This window comes from Pleurodeles waltl, chromosome 9 (assembly GCF_031143425.1).
Source record: "Pleurodeles waltl isolate 20211129_DDA chromosome 9, aPleWal1.hap1.20221129, whole genome shotgun sequence".
NCBI lineage: Eukaryota > Metazoa > Chordata > Amphibia > Caudata > Salamandridae > Pleurodeles > Pleurodeles waltl.
This window is the reverse complement of record NC_090448.1, coordinates 242609263-242627305: the sequence shown is the minus strand read 5'-3', so window position 1 is coordinate 242627305 and position 18043 is coordinate 242609263. Positions and strand designations below refer to the sequence as shown.

Here is an 18043-nt window from a genome sequence, read left to right as displayed (position 1 = left end):
CTTATATTTGGCTTTGCTAATAGGTTAGGTGGCAAACCTATTAGGGAAGTGATTTCACTGAATAAGGTCAAATGTCAGTGGGTAGGTGTGTATTGAGTAGGTGTTTGGGGATACACATCGCCTGGTAAAATTGTAGGCAAGTTTTTGTGCCGCCTTTTAGCTATACCACCAAGCTCAGCTAGTTTTATTTCTCATTTGGAGTTAGGGATGGAGTTTTTGGAAGACTATATAAATATGGCTCCTTTGCTGTTGTGGATAAAGATCCGGAGTATTCCAAAGGCGGGTTTTTCTAGGGAAGGTATCTTGCATTGTTTAAATCTGGATAATAGGCTTGCAATCCCAGGGCTGGCTAATGTCCAGGAAAATGTTTATAGGCTTGGTATGTGTTCCTTGTTTGATTCACCAGGCGAAATAAGTTCCCAACTGAGGGATAATGTCAAAAAACGCTTTCTAGCCCATAAAGAGAAACAGCGAATCATTAGGTCTTTTAACATGGATTCTGTGTTAAGTTATATGGAGATTTTAAATGTTTATGGTTTGAATTCTTATTTGATTTTGATCACTAATACCCAGTGTAGATGTTACCTTACGAGGTTAATGCTTAATATGATTCATCACTTGATAGCCTTTGCCGTAGCTGGATCAAGAGTGACCTCTCCATCTCGCTGCCCCTATGATAATGTATTGTTACAATCAACTGTTAATTTTATGCTTTTTTGTAAGTTGTATTTGGTGCCAAGGAAGGAGTTTCTCTGTCCTATTTTAAAGCACAAGCACTTAATGACGTACAAAGATGGCCTAATATTTTTGTAATCTTTGGCCACTGAAGAAAACAGTTTTTCTGTTGTAAATTATATTAGGGCTGCAGTTATGATTCGAAACATGTATGGTACTAAGTTGTCCTATAAAGATTGTTTTAACACATTTTGATTGATAAAATGTATTTGTCTTTTAACATGTAAAATGGGGATTATTGTCACCCGACTTTTTAAAGACTGTTTTGTATGTTTATTTATTTCTGTTATATACTGTGAATTGTGTGTGTTTTTATGGTCTAAATTCAGACCGAATAAAGATTTTATGATGAGGACTCATATACTCTAATCTTCAAATGTTTAACTATTTATTGTTTTGGTTTGTTGCCTTGGTGATATTGGAAAAAAGCAGTGTGCTTTTGGTTCTGCATATTGCCACAAGGTACACTCTATTGTGAAATGTGCATAAGTCAGTTGAGACCTAGGATTTTTCCACCAGTTTTTTAGACTTTGCTTTGTGCTCCTTATGGTTGCCAGATTCAGATCAGATCTGTCACGACTTACGTGCTGCTTTAATCTGAAGTCTGCAGTACGAGTGACGAGGATCTTGTTCTTGAATATTCGGCCTTGGCCCAGGTAGGGGTGACTCTTTCTGGTAGCCACGGTGCTGCAGGCAATGGGAACACCAAGAGCAGGCCGTGCCCCTCAGAAGTAGTGCCAGAGGGAAAGAAACCCTGAAAGGGGAAAAAACCTCCAAAAAGATAGGTTCCTGCAACAGGAACAAAATGAATAGTTAACAGGAGCAAAATACAGGAAAAAACACTGGAACAGACGAGAACCAGCACAGGATACAAGGAAGCAGGAGCGAAGACACCATCCAAACAGTAAGGGTCTACGGGAAAGCCCATCTGCCAAACTCCTGACAGGGTGGCAACTACCCTGCAGGAGATATTAAGAGTTTCCCGCTACGTCGGCGGGCAGAAACCTCAGTTTCCGATCACCGGCCTAGCGGGAAACAGGCTACAGCATTGTCTCTGGCTCACAATGGAGCCGGCGGCAATGCTGTAGCCTGCAGGGTGCACCAGCACCCTTGCAATATTCACTGTCTACATTGTAACAGTGCTGGCCAGGTGGGCCCCTGCACTACCAAGTGCATGGGCAGTGCAGGGGGGGGGGGCTATGGACCCCTGCACCAGTTCTCTGCCAGTCTTTTCATGGCGGTGTTACCACCATGAAAAGGCTGACGGAGAACAAGGTTGTAATCTGCAGGGCAGCGCTGCCCTGGCGGATTACGATCTCTGCCCCTGCCAGGATCATGGATCCTGGCAGTTCCCTGGTGGTCTGAATGGGTTTTAATGTGACGTGACCGCCACCGCAACTGTGGCAGTCCGAGGTCTGCCACACTTGGACTAAGGCATTCAGTCTCTATAGCATTTCATCTTACATGTTCTGGATATGAATGTCCATTCTCACAATACAGGACATGTGGAACATCAAACTTGCTTTGAGGTTTCCTGCTCTTGAACTGTAAGAGAGACCCCTCCATAAGCATTCTTGATGCAAGTTATTTTTTCTTTTCTTTCTTTTGCTTGGCAGTTCTAAAAGATGTACATGATTTTGTTGCAGTAGGCTTGAGTTCCAGGAGGCGCTTTAGTGGTGGAACCAATCTGTGCTCACTGAAGCAAGATATTTACTCAGAAGTAAGTCTGTTATGAGGTGTGAGGTTGACATGGATGGTTGGAGTTTGAGGTAAGAATGGAGGACGACACAGAGGGCACCAGGTACTCGTCTGAGGCAGGTATGGGTTTGGGAACCACACTTTGAAAACTTTTGGGGCTTGGCTTGAGCGTCACAGCTATCAAACTGAACAAGTGAGGTGAAGTTGAGCACCTTTGATGTTCTAAGGGAGAATGAGCCAGGATATGCACATTGACTGGTCCTCTGGTATGCACAGAGATGTTATAGAGAGAAGGTGGATTTTGATGTCTGGACTGTAGGGCAGGATAGAATAATTCAAACGGGGCCTATAGGCTGAGAATCAAAAGGAGCCAGGATGGCATGGGGGCACTTCCTGAAGTGGTGGTGGGGGGGTAGGAATCAGCATAACAGTGCCCCCAGACTTATGTTATGAGATGTCTGGAAACTATATTATGCCTGACTCTAGTTGTTACGAGGACCTAGGGTGATGATGTCCTGCTGATGAACAAGGGTAATTACAGACTGACTACAGGACAGTTTTTCCAGTTTATACCTAGAAGAGAATGAGGCATAGGATCCCCAGGGACCCAGAGTTCTGTGGTATTTTCTTTGGTCTTGCTACAAATATTATGCATTTGGATTTACCATACCTTTTATCTTTGCTCAGTGCTGAGGTTCAAACAAGTCTTCCCCCTTTAGTGGTCGTCTTATGATTATCTCAGTGGATAGTTTATGAATAGCTGTTCTTCTGTGTTTGGTGAAAGTCTTTGTTTTCATTGTATCAATGCATTGTGGCCCTTTCTCTCTTTAGCTCTAGACTATCTTTTGTCTTGTTGTAGTCCAACATGTATCTTTGCTCAGTTCTTCAGTACTGTTAGGAGTAATACCTTACCTTCTTTTGAAGAGCCAACTTCAACTGATTAGCAATAGCATCTAAAGCCAGTTAGAAGGCACAAATTAAAGCAGGCAGGCCGGTTTTCTAGGAAAAGAAAACTTAGCAACAGTAAAACATGGCAGTATCAAAATAAATGTATATGTAATGAAAGATTAGAAAGTACACTAGAAGATGGCATCAAGGCAGCATTATCCAGTCAAGATATTTAAAACGGCAGAACCAGTTTCACGGGTATTACCAACTACATAGTGATGAGTAAAGGCTGCATAGTAGCCACTTGCACTGCCAGCTGAGAGCAGATTACAGAAGAATATGCATTTGCCAAACCCCTCAAAAATGTGCCTTGCCTTATATTAACGTTCTGCTGAATGCAAAAATCAGATTGTTTCCTCTTCATGTGAAACATTATTGTTATTCACTGCAATAGACTGCAAGTTGTATTTGGGTAGCCATAAAACTGCTTGGAGTGGGGAGTGTCAATTATGTAGAAGTTATCATGCAGTATGGCTTGGTAGATGGTAATATATTTGGATGCTCTTCTTGTCCGTGATAGCACAAATTGTTCAGTGAACTCATTTTTGCTCAGCTTTTGCCTCTTTCCTTGTGCAGCTAGCATGCAGTTCACAAACGCAAGGGCATATGTATAGCAGTTGTGTTGGTATTCTTCATATCTGAAAATAAAACATGAATAAATACAATATCAATATAAAATAATACATTAACTTACGTCACAATGTATTAGTATCAATAAGATAACAATGTTTGGCACCAGCTAGCTCTTATAACTTACTTTTTATTAATCTTCAAGTACCGCACTACAGACCCATACCTTTAGGTTACCACTGACTCTACTCTACCATTCACTACAGTTGGTGTTTGGGTGGGTAAGAGAGCAGACATTTTGCTCTCCTTATCCAACGGAGGTAAACCCATCCTACCAATTTGAGTAACTTAATCCTATCCCACTAGTACTGTCGAATTCTGTAACCACTGCCTACATGTCACATTTAAGAATTTCTACAGAATGGGCTTAGTTGCCGAGATGAAGGCTGCAGCACGTTTGTCGGCCAGCACTAGTTTCAACAAGGGTTGTGGTAGCGCTTTGGCCCTCCCAGCCATGGAGCCTATGACTGAATTGCCTTTGCTACTTTTCAGGATCACTCGCTTAACTAACTACAACTACAGTACAACACACTAGATGGATTCTTGACACTGCTGTATGTGCTTGGGCAGGATTACATTTGGACATTAGCGATGCCCCCATCCTCCACATAGAAAATGAGCAAAGATATATTTATGCCAAAATATTCGTTAAAAATATTTACAGAGTACTTCGATTCAAAAACAGTGACTCAAAATAATGTATATGGCTTTTTAATGTTTTTTTTTTTTTATATTGCGGAATTTGCAAAAAAACATGATTACATGTAAACACTTAGGTTTCCTCATACCTCGATCTCTACCAGAGTACTTTTTTTTTTTTACACTGCGTCCCTCTAAATGTTCTTTCTTGCCTGAACCAGGCTTAGCCTTCAGCAAATGCATCTCAGATTACCTAAATTCCAAGAGCTCTAAGTACAAGGAAGGAACTGAACAACAAATTATATAGTTCCAAGAAATTCATACGAATATTGGACTGAAAAGTTATCATTTTGTGCCAAACTATATACAGCACTCTGTTCTACACCGAAATGTGGCTCAGCGTAAAAATAATTATTCAATTGCCTCACAGCCCACAAACAGGAGACATAGAGACCAGCTCTAGAAAAGCAGCTAGCTAGCAAATCTATTTGTAAGACTGGGTATAAGAAACACATTTGTTAGAGCCAATCTTGTCAGAGTGCATATTCCTTCTAGGTGGACCTTAGCACCATAGAAACCAGCTGCAGAGGAAGCTTGATTCTCAGGTGTTCACTAAAATACCTGAGACCTCTGGTCATTCAGGTGATATTGCTTAGATCTTCCCTGTGCAGTAGAAATGGACACAGTGTATCGGGTATTAACAGGCAGCTCCTGATTTTTGCTGTAAGAATGTATCGTTTAGCCATACCTATAGATAGAGTCTCTGCTTAAGTGTTGTCCCTCTCATGCCACAGACAGGCCTTCTGGAATTTGCTTGGCCCACTTCAGGTAAGAACAAAGAATCCCTTCATGCTCCATTCAGTGGATGGGAAATTCAGAACGAGACACATGAACTTGGCTTTACGATGGAAAGAACGGCACAAGGGAAAGAATACCACTATATCCTACGGAGCACTATACAACCGAGGCAATAAATATAATGAATGAGGTGGAGAGGGGGCACACCAGCTTGAGTATCCTGCCTATTGTGTATCTATGCACTCTTGGGCCTGCCACATAATTTGTGGGAAACAGGGGGCCTTTTCATGACACATACTACATGGAGAACCAGTAGGAAGCTACCCCAAAGTGGTGCAGGTAAAAATAAGGTATATGCCTCACTATTATACTCGATCACCACCAACCTTACGTGGCATAATGGCCAGCAACTGGGGTGGGGGGCACCCAGGTTTAAAGCAGTATCACTTTGGGTGTACCCTCATCATCCAAGAATGTCTAGCACGCTCTTTTGTATGCAGCATACAAAATGTGCAAAGCACTTGTCGGTAGACTCGAGAAATGGGCCACCTGAAAAAGAAAACACCAAAGAGTAGGTTGTAACGAGGACACACCGTAAGGGACTTTAGTCCCTACGCAATGCTTTCCTAACACGGATGAAACCTAGTTTAGGAGCAGTTTATTTACCCTGCATAGCTTGTTTGACTAAGGACCTTTACAGAAAAACTGTTTCAAATACAGACCACTGTGCAATAATGAAAATACGGAGTGTGGCATAAGCAATAGGAATACACAACTACAGTTGAGCCACTTGCAAAATACTAATGGAGTACTGCTAAAAATGATACCCATAAGGCAGTGCGATGTAGTTTTGGGTGTTCTGAGAATTTGTCGTACATGCATTTGGGAATAAAGGCACGTTACCTAATCTCATGCAAGTTTCTCTAGTATCTACACATTCTTCTTTGCCCTGAGGTTTGGTACCCTTTTAATAGTTTCTAGATCATATCAGTTAATACAAATGCACTCAATTAGGAATAAAAACAAGCTTGCACATTTTGGATCTGCTGTACACCGTTTCCAATGTTAATCCTCATGGTGATATGGTCAAACAATGACTCCACCAGCTTTGGACAAAGGCAGTCTTTCTAAGGAAAATGGGTGACCACCTATGGGTAAAGGACATTTTGGCAATGTTATTTAAGTGACCACATATATGATGCATTATAAACACCTTGTACCAAGGTCTTTAAGGGATGGCCATCATGGACACAACCTCGAGGTGGGTGCACAGCAATGAAAGCAGTCATGCATTTACCTACACACAGCCGGTCCAGCGGCACCAGTGTCATGCTCTGTAAGAAGCCCACTGCTCTCACCTTATCACTATTAGCACCAAACGTGGGGCAGTTCAGCCTTAAGAGTATACTGCATCCTTAGTACGCCTCTGAAGTAGAGGAAGGTAGAGATAGACAATGATGCACATCCAGATAGCTGGATTTAGGACCACCCAATCACAACAACTCTGATCCCACACTGACCTAGTTTATAATAAACTCCAGCGGTCTCAATGGAGATCAAATTCTTGCAAAGGTGAGTGTGTTTACAGGTATCAATTTATGTGTCAGGTTCACCTGACACCTTGCATCCCCACTCTGTAAAGGGAGCTGCCTTTTAGGACATCTCTCTATGCAACATATCTGCACCTCCAGGATTCGCCATGAATCCTGCACGCAGGGGGGCAAATCTGACAAGCTTTCAGAAATTTGGAATGCTCACAATTCTTGTGAAACACAATCAAGTGCTGTGCTTACCATGGTCTCATTCTGGACCTATAAAGTGGGCAAGTGCCCAGTTCGAGTGAACACAGCCCGGGAACATAAAGTGGCAACCAGCACTCTGTTTCTCGATGCTGGGCTGCCGATAATTATGGCGCCCTTCACAATACAACACAGAGGGTTTTTGAAATTTATTAGATGTAAAAGTTATTCCGTCTATTAAGATTGCCAGAAAAATCTGGCGCAACATGCACATCATGCTTATCATACCCAAATCTTCGTGTCCAGGATTTAATTGCCATTTTCTCCTGGTAGGTTTTGGTGGGTTTAACAAGTGTTTGACAGAAAAATCTGAATTTCTTCATGTTTTCCAGGGTTACCAGATAGTTCCTGTGAAACTAAGTTCTGCATAAATTATGAGATGCTCTGTGTTCCAGCACGAAGATTTCTAAGGTGCAGGATTACTTGGCTCGTAAAATTGCCATAAGGAATGGGCTGCATGCATGGAATGTTCTCCCCTCCCAAATCCTCCCTCTGCCACCCATAAAACCCTGTTTTATCTCACCCACCTAGCAAAGGACTCCTGCAGACGTTTACTACCAGCGCATTGCAGGTGGTAAATATAGCTGTTAAACTCCACGTAACAGTGCAATTCTAAGTGATAACCCTGGGTCCACAAAGGTTTTCCCCAGTCTGTGAGGTTTAACTCGTTATTGCAGGCTATGTATCCAGAGATTCAAGAGAGGATCAGAAATTACAACCACCCAGGATCTCTGCATACAGTTCCTCAATACTTGACTGCTGAACTCCTAAAGAACTTGACGGTTCTTCAGGAGGGTGATAGAGTGGTGTGTTGTAGGTCCGTAGACTGTGAGTGCCAAGCTGTGTGTAAGCGACAGTGCTTGTCACAGACTAATTGGATGGGAGTTAGCAAATGAGTGTCTTCACATTCTTGAAACAAAAATGTTCTTAAGAAAAAGTGAGAGTTGGGAGAAGCCTCCATATGGGCACGCCCATGGGCGAGGGATAAAGCTTTTGAGGGAGCCAAAATAATGTTTGCTTTTCAAAACGATGCTAAGACAGGGAAGTGTAGCTCCAAAGGTGGGACTGAACCCTTTCTGATCCAACGGCTGGACAAGCCAGCACTGCGCCGAATCACGCTACCCGTTGACAGATTCCCCATGGTCATACTAGTTATACTGTTGTCCCTGTAGGCTGTCAGTCACGGATGAAGGCATGGGCCATGCTCGACTCTTATACATGGACTAAAAGGTTTGAGTGCATTTTGGTGCACCCAGGAGGGAACTGGCCTTCATACTGGCTAACATGAATGTCTGTATCTCATTCACGTATTACTATTTCTCTACGGGTGTAGGAAAGTGAGGGAAAGGAGAGAGAACTCCCAGGTACTTAAGGAAGGTAGATGTGCCTTGTGCAATTCACGGAATATTTTGATTAAAATCTAATTGGCTGCACACAAATATCACGTGGGCCTAGATGAAAATGAAGTGTTAGTTCCACATCTGGGTACAGATATATAACCTCACTCAGCTCCGCAGATAGTGGTATAACTGTAAACATGCTGGATAGTAGAGCAGGTAACATTTAGCTGGGTGGGTGGGGCTTCATCATGAAACAGGTTATACTACTTCATTATATTTTCGGCTTTCTGCTCGAATGAACCACCAGCCACACCAGACAATACCTGAGGATAGTAATTTCTTAATGATCTTAACTACGTACCTGTGAGGAAGCCAGGTCTCTGCGGTAGAGAAATCCTCCAGGTATTTGTCCCATAGGTTGATAAGGCCATACTCGTCGGGTTGGAGGAGCGGAACTCCCACACACTGTTCCCAGCCCCATTCCTCTCTTTGAACACCAGCTTGGTTGTAATTGTACACAATTCCTGGCACCAAGAACAAAAACAAAATAAGGATTGTATAGCAACGCTCCTGTTGGAAGGCAGTCTGTAGTAAATTGGAAGGTATTTAACTTCCCTTCTGAAATATAAACTTTCTAATGGATAATTGGTAAAAACCTCACATAAACAACAGGATTGTTGTGCCAAACAGAATGACTATTTTGTAGTGACCGCAGCAAGTCCCTGACAGTTAAAGCCTGTGTTATAACAGATGATGAATAACTTCACCACGGAGTTTTCTTAAATGTGAGACGTTTCAGCATCAGTTGCTGACTAGGTAGGGTCAGGTTGCATTCCTTCCAGTCTAGATAGACAGTGTATTGTGGATGTGTTACTCAATACGCATTCTGTTGCCACTACATCACAATAGTAAAATAACAGTTAGATCGAAAGAGCTTCAAATCGTCTTATCCTGTGTTTAACTAATAAAACAGGCATTTGCAAAGGCAACAAGTCTCGCAAGAGCTACTGGTTTTGTCAATGTTTTCACAGCCATTATGTGCAGAAGTGCAGCTGAAAGTAAAAAAAAAAAAAAAAAAAAAAAAACTGTAATCAGAAAGGGTGTGCATGGTTGGGAACAAGCAAACAAACAGCACTCGCACAGCATGCTTCAACAAAAAGAAACAAGCATTTGCAATGCAACGGGTTTCGCGTTTGCTCATGTTAGAGCTGATCGCGTTGTAAACTCCTAACCCGACTTTTCACTCATCGGGCAAAAGTGCATTTATATACATAACCCGAAAAAGTGAAATTAACTATGTAAAGCGCTCGACTTCTGCCAAGCGAGATCGCGCTCGTAAATTAGAGAAAAAGAAGTCCACGAGCCCGATGGAAAACAGCGAGCCTCGCATGTTTTCTGTACTTGGTGGCTGCGCTCTAGGAGGGCTAGCCACCGGAAAAGGCATGACGTATGCGTGCCTTCGACTAATGAAAGCAAGCAGATTTTATTAGGCAAGCCCACGAACCAATAAAAAACACTGACGTGAAGTTGACAGGGCTCCGAGCCCTTTTCTAAATACAAAAGCGTCTCGCTGCGATAAGCATGCGCTCGCGCATGCAACGCAGGCTCGACCCTAAAAAGTAGCTGCCACAACGAAAAGCATTGGAAGGGCGCAAGAACTCTGGCCTTTCTCCAGGGGAGGATCAAACACAAGAAGAGGATGTGAAGGCAACAGAGATTAACAAATAAGAAGCAAGAAAACAAGAGTGACAATGAAGCGAATCAATGGTAAGCAGTAAGTGGGCTGTAGGCACACTGTAAGCTAACAAAATGTCTTGCAAGCGACAACACAAGGGCTGTCATAGGCAAGACCTAAAACACAAACTGAGCACCATGTTATCCAGTCAAAAAAGTAATTTTTCTTTTTGTACAAGGAGAGAACTTGAAAGGATGACATCACTATTGAACTCACATTGGTTTGTTCTCAGCCTTTCCACGACACCTGGAGCCATGACATACTTTTAGATAGTTTGGGCCACACTCGTAGCGAAATTAGAAAAAAATCCTCAGAGTTTTACAACCTTGCATGGGCGAAGGACTAAGTAACAGAGATATTTTGTTATTCTCTATAAATAACTGTGCAACAACGTATTTGTTAAAGTATGTCAGTGCATGGGCCTAATGCACTCTTGTATGCAAGTATTTCAGTGCCCAAAGATTGCATCAAAAGACTTTAAAAGCATTACTTGAAATGTAATACTGCTGTTGTTTTTAAGACAGACCAACAACAACATTTTCAGGAAAATAACAAAATAATAAGAGTATTCTATGCTCTTACCAAAGATATTGGCGTGATTCCTTTTCATCCTTGATATATTCTATTGGGCCCCTTTTAGGCCTGGCTACAGGCAGCTGCTCAGTGTGCTAATATATAGAGTGGGTCTTGGCTCTTTCCAAAATATTATTTCTCGCTTCCTTGCCCAATTGTTTTTGTAGAGCATCATTCCTATGTGTTCCTGCACTGAAATGCAGGATACACTATTTTACATCTTAAAGGTACACTCAGCCGTCATACTTTTTGTCATATTAAATTATTTATTTCATAAATGCAATACCGCTATCACCACTAAAACACATACCACAAATTACAACCATCACCACCACGACCAATACAGCAACCACCACCAATACCAACCACATCACCACCACCAATACCATTCCTCCACCACTAATGCCATACCACCATCAACGTAATATGACCCCTGCCAATACCCCACACCACAGATTGTATATACTCCCCACCAATTCCACACCACCATCAATAACACATCACCACCAATAATACAATCATCGCCTTCAATAGACTCACCTATTTTACTAATACTGTCGCCGCCACAAAACATTTGCAAAGTAATTAGGACAGGCTTTAATGTGCTATACATTTCTGCATACTTGTGTCTGCAAGTTTTGCCAAAATAAAGCCAATGCTGATTTATGTTCACCAGTTGCTTTTATTTGCGAGCAGGAGGGCATCTCTCATGAACCTGAACTGACTTTTCAGGCTTGGCTTGATAATGTAGCTGTTGGGAAACCTATTGTTTCCAATAAACAATAAAGGGACTTGGTCAGCCCACTTGAGCAAACTGATTCTTTGGGTGTGCCACCTTAGACCATTGCTTTGAGACTTTGCCAATCACATCTTGAACCAGGCGAGAAGAGTTTACAACTTTCGCATCATGCCATTAGCTGCTTGGTGCATCATTCTGCATTCTAGTATGTGGATCCACTGCAGGGAGGACTGTTTTACACCTGAAAGGTACACTTAATCACATTTCTTTATATCATACATGGATACTCCACAGAAAGCAACATTTTTAAAATATTTTTTTCACTGACGCCAGCAATCTGTTCAATGTTTTGTCAGAGCCAGAGTGTGACCCTCACCGCCTACTGCCTTTTCCGGACATCGAGACAGTGCGACTCCAAGATGGCCATCAGGAAGGCTTGAAAAAGCTGAGCTTTTCTTTAATTATATATAGCCTTGCAGCAACCTTCTCAGCACTGTTGCTGGTGCCAAGTATTTCTCCTTTTTGTGTCATGGCAAAAAAAGAGTAATGGTTAAAGTTAATAAACGTGCACAATCACGATTTGTGTACCAGAAACAAATATGCATATTCTTCACTGAAACTACATTGAGGAAGCTTTCTTCTCTTCCCAACTCAGACTCATAAACAGAAGAAACTAGGGAGACCGAAGTGGCCGGATAGCATGGAAGACTGCTTCTGTGTCTTTGTTATAAAAAAACGAGGTTTATAATGAAGGCTACGATACTAGACAAAATTTGTTTTATGTGAAAGATAGGCAAGAAGATAACAAAGGCTCCCGTGCTATCTGACTTTCATTTCATTAGGTTGGATAGCAAAGGAGCCTTAATTATAGCCCTTCTGTATCGAAGTGAGATGAAGATCAGCTTGCAAGGAAGCCTACAGTTCTATACTGGTCTCAGAGTGCCGAGCGTCTCCTTTGCTCAGGAGAAAGGGAATGCCCCTTTAGCCATTGCACTGGTGAAGTGCCCATCATGTTTTGGGTCAACCCTCTGAATTTCGTGGGTATTTACAATTCACAGTTATCATATTGCATCAGTGACCGGCAAAAAAAGTAATCCCCGGTAACTTCTATGCTTCTTGTGTTGGGCAATAATGTCAAAATCAAAGTGCCTGAGGCTCGCTTACTAAGGAAGACCCTTGACATCGTTGCATAGACTGAGGTGCACTGGCTCACTGATTACCATTACTGAGGTTCCTGGAGGCGTTTGTGCCTCCTCAACCAAGCACTGCCTGGTAAGTCCCCGACTTTGGAGAGGCCCTAAAAAATCTCTGGGGAGGTTATTACATGTACCAGCTTGTCCGCTTGTCTTTTTGCCAGGTTTGTGGCACGTGGTATGGCTTGCTGTGTCTAAAGGACTTCCTAACAGCCCATTTACTAAGCAATCCTTCCTTTGCGTCTGTTTTTTCTGTCTGCTAATTTCTCACACTATGCCCATTTATTCCTCTTTCTGTTTCAATGTTTACGATAAAGCGGTGGTTGGTCTTTCTCATGAAATACAACACGCAGCTTTTCACTGTCTAATATACTCTCAACTCTGATTTCTCTTGAATCGTCCCCAATGGCTAGCTATGTGCACGGCTTATTGCAGGAAGAGGTACTGAAAAGTCTGCGTCCTAGTGGTTTAGCCAGCAGGTAACTGTGGACTTGTGACACTGAAATGGAGATTCAGCTGTAGGTGAACCTGATCATTAAAGTGGATCACATGAATCTGGAAAACCTACTAGTCATGCACTATGACAGTGGTTCTAAATCATCTGACTTCTGTGGACCCCTGCTGAATCATTAATGGAATCTGGGGAACCCCACTGAATTATTGAAATCCAGGGACCCAGACCTAAGCAATAATTTTAACCACAAAAAACACAATTACATAAAGTCACCCAACAAAAACACAAATGATGAAACATTTTATTAAATTCACAAAAAAAAATGAAAATTTTAAAGAGAAGGTTGAAGCTTTTCTAAATTCAACTGAGGCCACCCATCCATACTGTGTTCTCTTTGATGCACTTGCGCTGCTCCCATAAATCGATGTGAGATTACCAACTTCATTTTCAGGCTCTAATTTCAAATTCCTTCACATTTATAGAACTTTTTTAATTTTGCTTATTTTTTTATAGGCGCTTTATTAATCTGTCAATATTAAAATATATTATCTAAGGAGTCAAAAACCCCTGAGTAGGGGTTGTCGACTCCTAGGAGTCCACTGATCAAAGGTTAATAACCTCTTCACTATGATGTTACTATCCAGCGAAGGAGCAGACAGTGGGTGTCTTTAAGGCCCAGTGATGCTCTCCATGCCTTACATGCCACCTCCCTCGAATTTCATGCCATAAATTACATTCTACGTCAGGTGTCTCCAACCATTTGATCATGACCTACAAGTAGGTCCCAGCACCTTCACAGTAGCGCACAGCCTAGAGTTAATTTTTAAATAAGCAGAGGGTCATATTTAACTTTTAGAGTTCAGGGAAAGCTGTCTTTATTTTGCACCATTAGTTTCAGGCTGCAGATAGCAGGGTCTGATAATGAGCAGTGCTCAGTCAGATTTATGACCTAGGCTGGGGCAGGGACACAGAGATGAAGAACCTAAGCACTGAAGTATTTAACTCTTAAATAAAAGTCCTTGTCAGCTCAATTTTAGAGTGCGAGAACAAAAGTATGTTTCTGAATGCTTCTAAAAGGGAGAAAATGAAAAGTTACCTTACTGATTAAGTTAACTCTTCATTTTAGTTTTCGCTCATTTCAGAGTGTAAAATTTACAAACAGCAGGTCTTTGCTCGCACTGGCCAGTAGACAAGGTGGCATATTTATAACTGAAAAACACAGACTTTTTTTTTTTAATGTGAGAAATTTAAAGTGCAGAAAAATGCTTCTTGTTATGAACATTTTTGCAGGACATTTTTCTGCACTGTAAATTTCCTCCCTTTAAAAAAAATGGTTGTATGTTTGTCTTATGCATGTAACAGTGCCACATATGGCGAAAGGTATGTCTTGTGTCACAAAGTCATAAGACACAGGCTCTGTCACCTGTGCACATTTATCACATTATTGCGCACAGATGTTCAAACATCCCCAAAGGCAATACTCTCACTGACAAACATGTCCGCCCTGTCATAGTGCACCTAGTCAAAGTATTTTGTTCAAACTACAGTACCTGGCCCTATAGACATTAGGCTTCAAGTCATTGAAGCTAGGTGTGAGGGGGGAGGTGTCTGGTAACAATACACAAGTTGTTAAGCTTTGAGTAGCTCACATGATTTTCACTGATCTGAAGTAGCTCTCACTACAGAAAAGGTTGGAGAACCCCGTTCTGTGTTTTTCCCCTTAAAACATTCTCCATCCTGACATAGGTTTAATGTAAATATACATTCCTACACATTTTCTGTGGTAACAAATCCATCTTCAAGAAATAAACACTGCAACAGCTACACTCCTAATATGCATACATGCACATCACTGCTCTTTCTCGTGTTTCATATTTTGTGCATTCAATTGGCCTTCTTGCCAAAACCAGTGCCACAGCATGGTCATTTCAATACCAAAACAAATGGGCATGCACTCACCCTGGAAAAATGCCCATCTGTTTTTCAAGTTATGGAGCCACTTAACATATTCAGAATGAAAACAAAGACACAGCAGTTGTGAAGCGAAGGACGCCCAGAGTAAGCATCCTGTGCAGTCGTGTGGTTGTGGACTCTGACTTTACAGAAGCAATGTTGTTAGGTGTTCTCTCTATTTTAAGCCTGAGTTTGCTGTATGCTGACAAATTGGATTGTTCCCCATTGTGCTTTGTAAATTTCCGACTCTGAAAGCTTGGCACATATTAAACAATGAAAAGCGTGAATTTTATTCAGTGGCAAAGTTCAGAATTGTAAAAAGAAGCATGATTCGTACACCAAAGATGTACTAATTGCACAGGAAACAGTTAGTAAAAAAGAACCAAGAGCAGTGTGAGCCACCGACGATTGCACCAATGTAAGTCTAGTCCAAAGTCAATTTCCAGCGATCAACCCCTTGTGTACTCACTGCTCAGGGATCACTTATTTTTCACAACCCTCGCCCCCTACGGAATGAAATGGAGTGCTTACATGTAGAAATCATCCATGTGAGTAATGGAAAGTTCAAAAAAGTTGTAAAGACATCCAGAAGTAGTGGTTCATTCTCCAATCATCCAATGAAGAGCCACATGGTAGTATCACAATAGAGCTTTATTGGTATCCAGCCCAGCCAACGGATAAAGGATACCAATAAAGTTCTATTTTGATACTACCATTACTTCTGGATTGTAGTATACAGTTAGTATCAGCATGGACGACAGCACAATAATGTACAAAACTGAGTGATAAAAGACAACGTGAAGGACTTTGATAACAAAACGTCTATTTTAACTTTACAATATAAAGAACGTTGACAAAGCTTCCAGATCTGGTGTTTTCTTTTATTTTTTTTGCAAACACACCTGCAAGTAGAAACAAAAACACAGGCACATGCTTATGTACACAAGACCACATGCACAAAGACACAGGCACAAAGACACAGGCACACTGACGTAGAGAAACACACAAGAAATATGGGCACAAACACAAAGAAGAAATACAGACACACATGATTATGCATCTATTGCGTAATGCTTAGTTTGAGTAAGTGGGGGCCACCATTGATAATTTTTGGGGTGGGGCACTTATTTTTCCACATCAGACTTGTACAAGAACAACAGAGAGAAAACAAACAAAACAGAGAGATGGAAAACCGGTCACAGAGGGTGAAAGCAGAGACCTGCACGAGTGAGACAAGTCAACAGGGAGGGCATGGAAATGAATTCAAGGGCTTGAGGTACAATGAGGACCACGTAGCCTTTGTATTCAGTGTGCCAGCATTCAGTTTCACTCAATAAGGGCTTCTGAACAGTCCTGGGCACCAGCACTCTTTATTTTACAAGTTAAGCACTGCTCCAGCCACACAAACGCATGCAGAGACACATCATCCAGGGGAAACCTGCTCTCCAGGGTGAAGTTGGTTGGATATAATAATTTGCCTGGTAACACCTCTGGTTCATAAGAAGGGTTTTTTTTCCAAATGATTGTAGGCAATTACAAAAAGTTTTGAGGGAAGGCATTGGCTTTTTTTGTTGCGTGAGATTTTTACTTTTTATCTGCTAAATATTAATGCTGCCATTCCCCAAACCATTTAATTCTTCAAAGGTGCCTAGTATATGTGTTTCTGGTTGATGTTCACATAACCAAACCGTACAGTCAAGATTTTAAGTATGTAGGCTCTGGTGTCAGGCTGACTAGGGGTTGGAGTCACAGTCTTTTATGCTTGCATGGCTTTCACAACTCTCATCTACTCATGGAGGACCTCCCAAAATATCCCAATCGAACTGCCAATTATAGTTAAGATTTGCATTGGTGCTGGAGAACTCTTCAATCCAAAGAGCCACATATAGGATTAATGACGAAGTATGCCCCGTTAGGAGCAAGCGACGTGTCCAGGCCTTACACAAGATCTGATTAGAAGTTTCTGTACTGCACATGCAAGCTCCCAAGTTTCTGGCCAGCGTAGATAAATTACAGATTGTTTCTTATAATAAGGATGCTTTAAACACAATCAGCCTGTCCATTTTATACTCTGTCAGAGCTGAACTGTGATTCTGGAAGATTTAAAGTCTGCCACTGGAGTGAAGTTTCCACATTACAAGGCAACGGATCTGGGAATTATGCTGAACGAAGCGGAAAGTGCAATGTCAATGTAATTTCCATGGAGCAAATGTGATTACAGTGGCAAATCCTCATCTGAATACGCCTCCAAAGACACGGCCTATCAATCAATGACCAAATACATGTGGAGTCACTGTCCAATAACATACTGAACTGTTTTTGATAAGGTAAGTCTTTGTGCACTGAGGAACTGGTCTGGACTCAAGAATCTTCCTGACAAAGTGCTCCTAATAGCATACTACCTCCCACATATTTCTATGTGTTATTATGTCTTTAGGATGAAATATCTTTACCAACTAGGATACTTAACATAAAGAGAGGTGCCCGACTTGGGCACACTTCAACACATAATTCTGAACAGTACTGGCATCAGGATAACCCAAGATGAATTCCACCTGTCGCCACATTTGTGCCTTAAATAAACGTAGCTTAGAAAAGAGGAGCATGCAGAAAGATGTGTACTGGACTCAATGAACAATTAGAATGAAAATTATTAAACTTTCAAGGAACAAGTCAATAAAGAGAGGCAAAGAATCCCTCTATTTAAGGACCTATTAGTAGACAGCAGTTTGTTAAAACTAAAGCTATGGGGGCCCAGTCAGTCACTTGATGTGCAATGACATTATGCAGGGTTGTCAGAGATGATCCA

General features: G+C 41.6%; 1 protein-coding gene across 4 annotated transcripts in view; it reads right to left on the bottom strand.

Moving 5' to 3' along the window:
* The window catches only part of MKRN2OS (MKRN2 opposite strand), a 71491-nt gene that overhangs the window by 9148 nt on the left and 44300 nt on the right, over positions 1–18043 (bottom strand). For 2 of the 4 annotated variants that reach the window (XM_069206646.1, XM_069206649.1), the window contains 2 exons: positions 8949–9111; positions 1320–4019 (listed from right to left, as the gene is read on the bottom strand). In XM_069206646.1, coding sequence (XP_069062747.1) covers positions 3764–4019; positions 8949–9111 — 419 coding nt within the window. In that variant the 3' untranslated portion in view covers positions 1320–3763. The remainder of the gene's footprint in view (positions 1–1319; positions 4020–8948; positions 9112–18043) is intronic. The other 2 variants (XM_069206648.1, XM_069206647.1) reach the window with 2 other exon arrangements.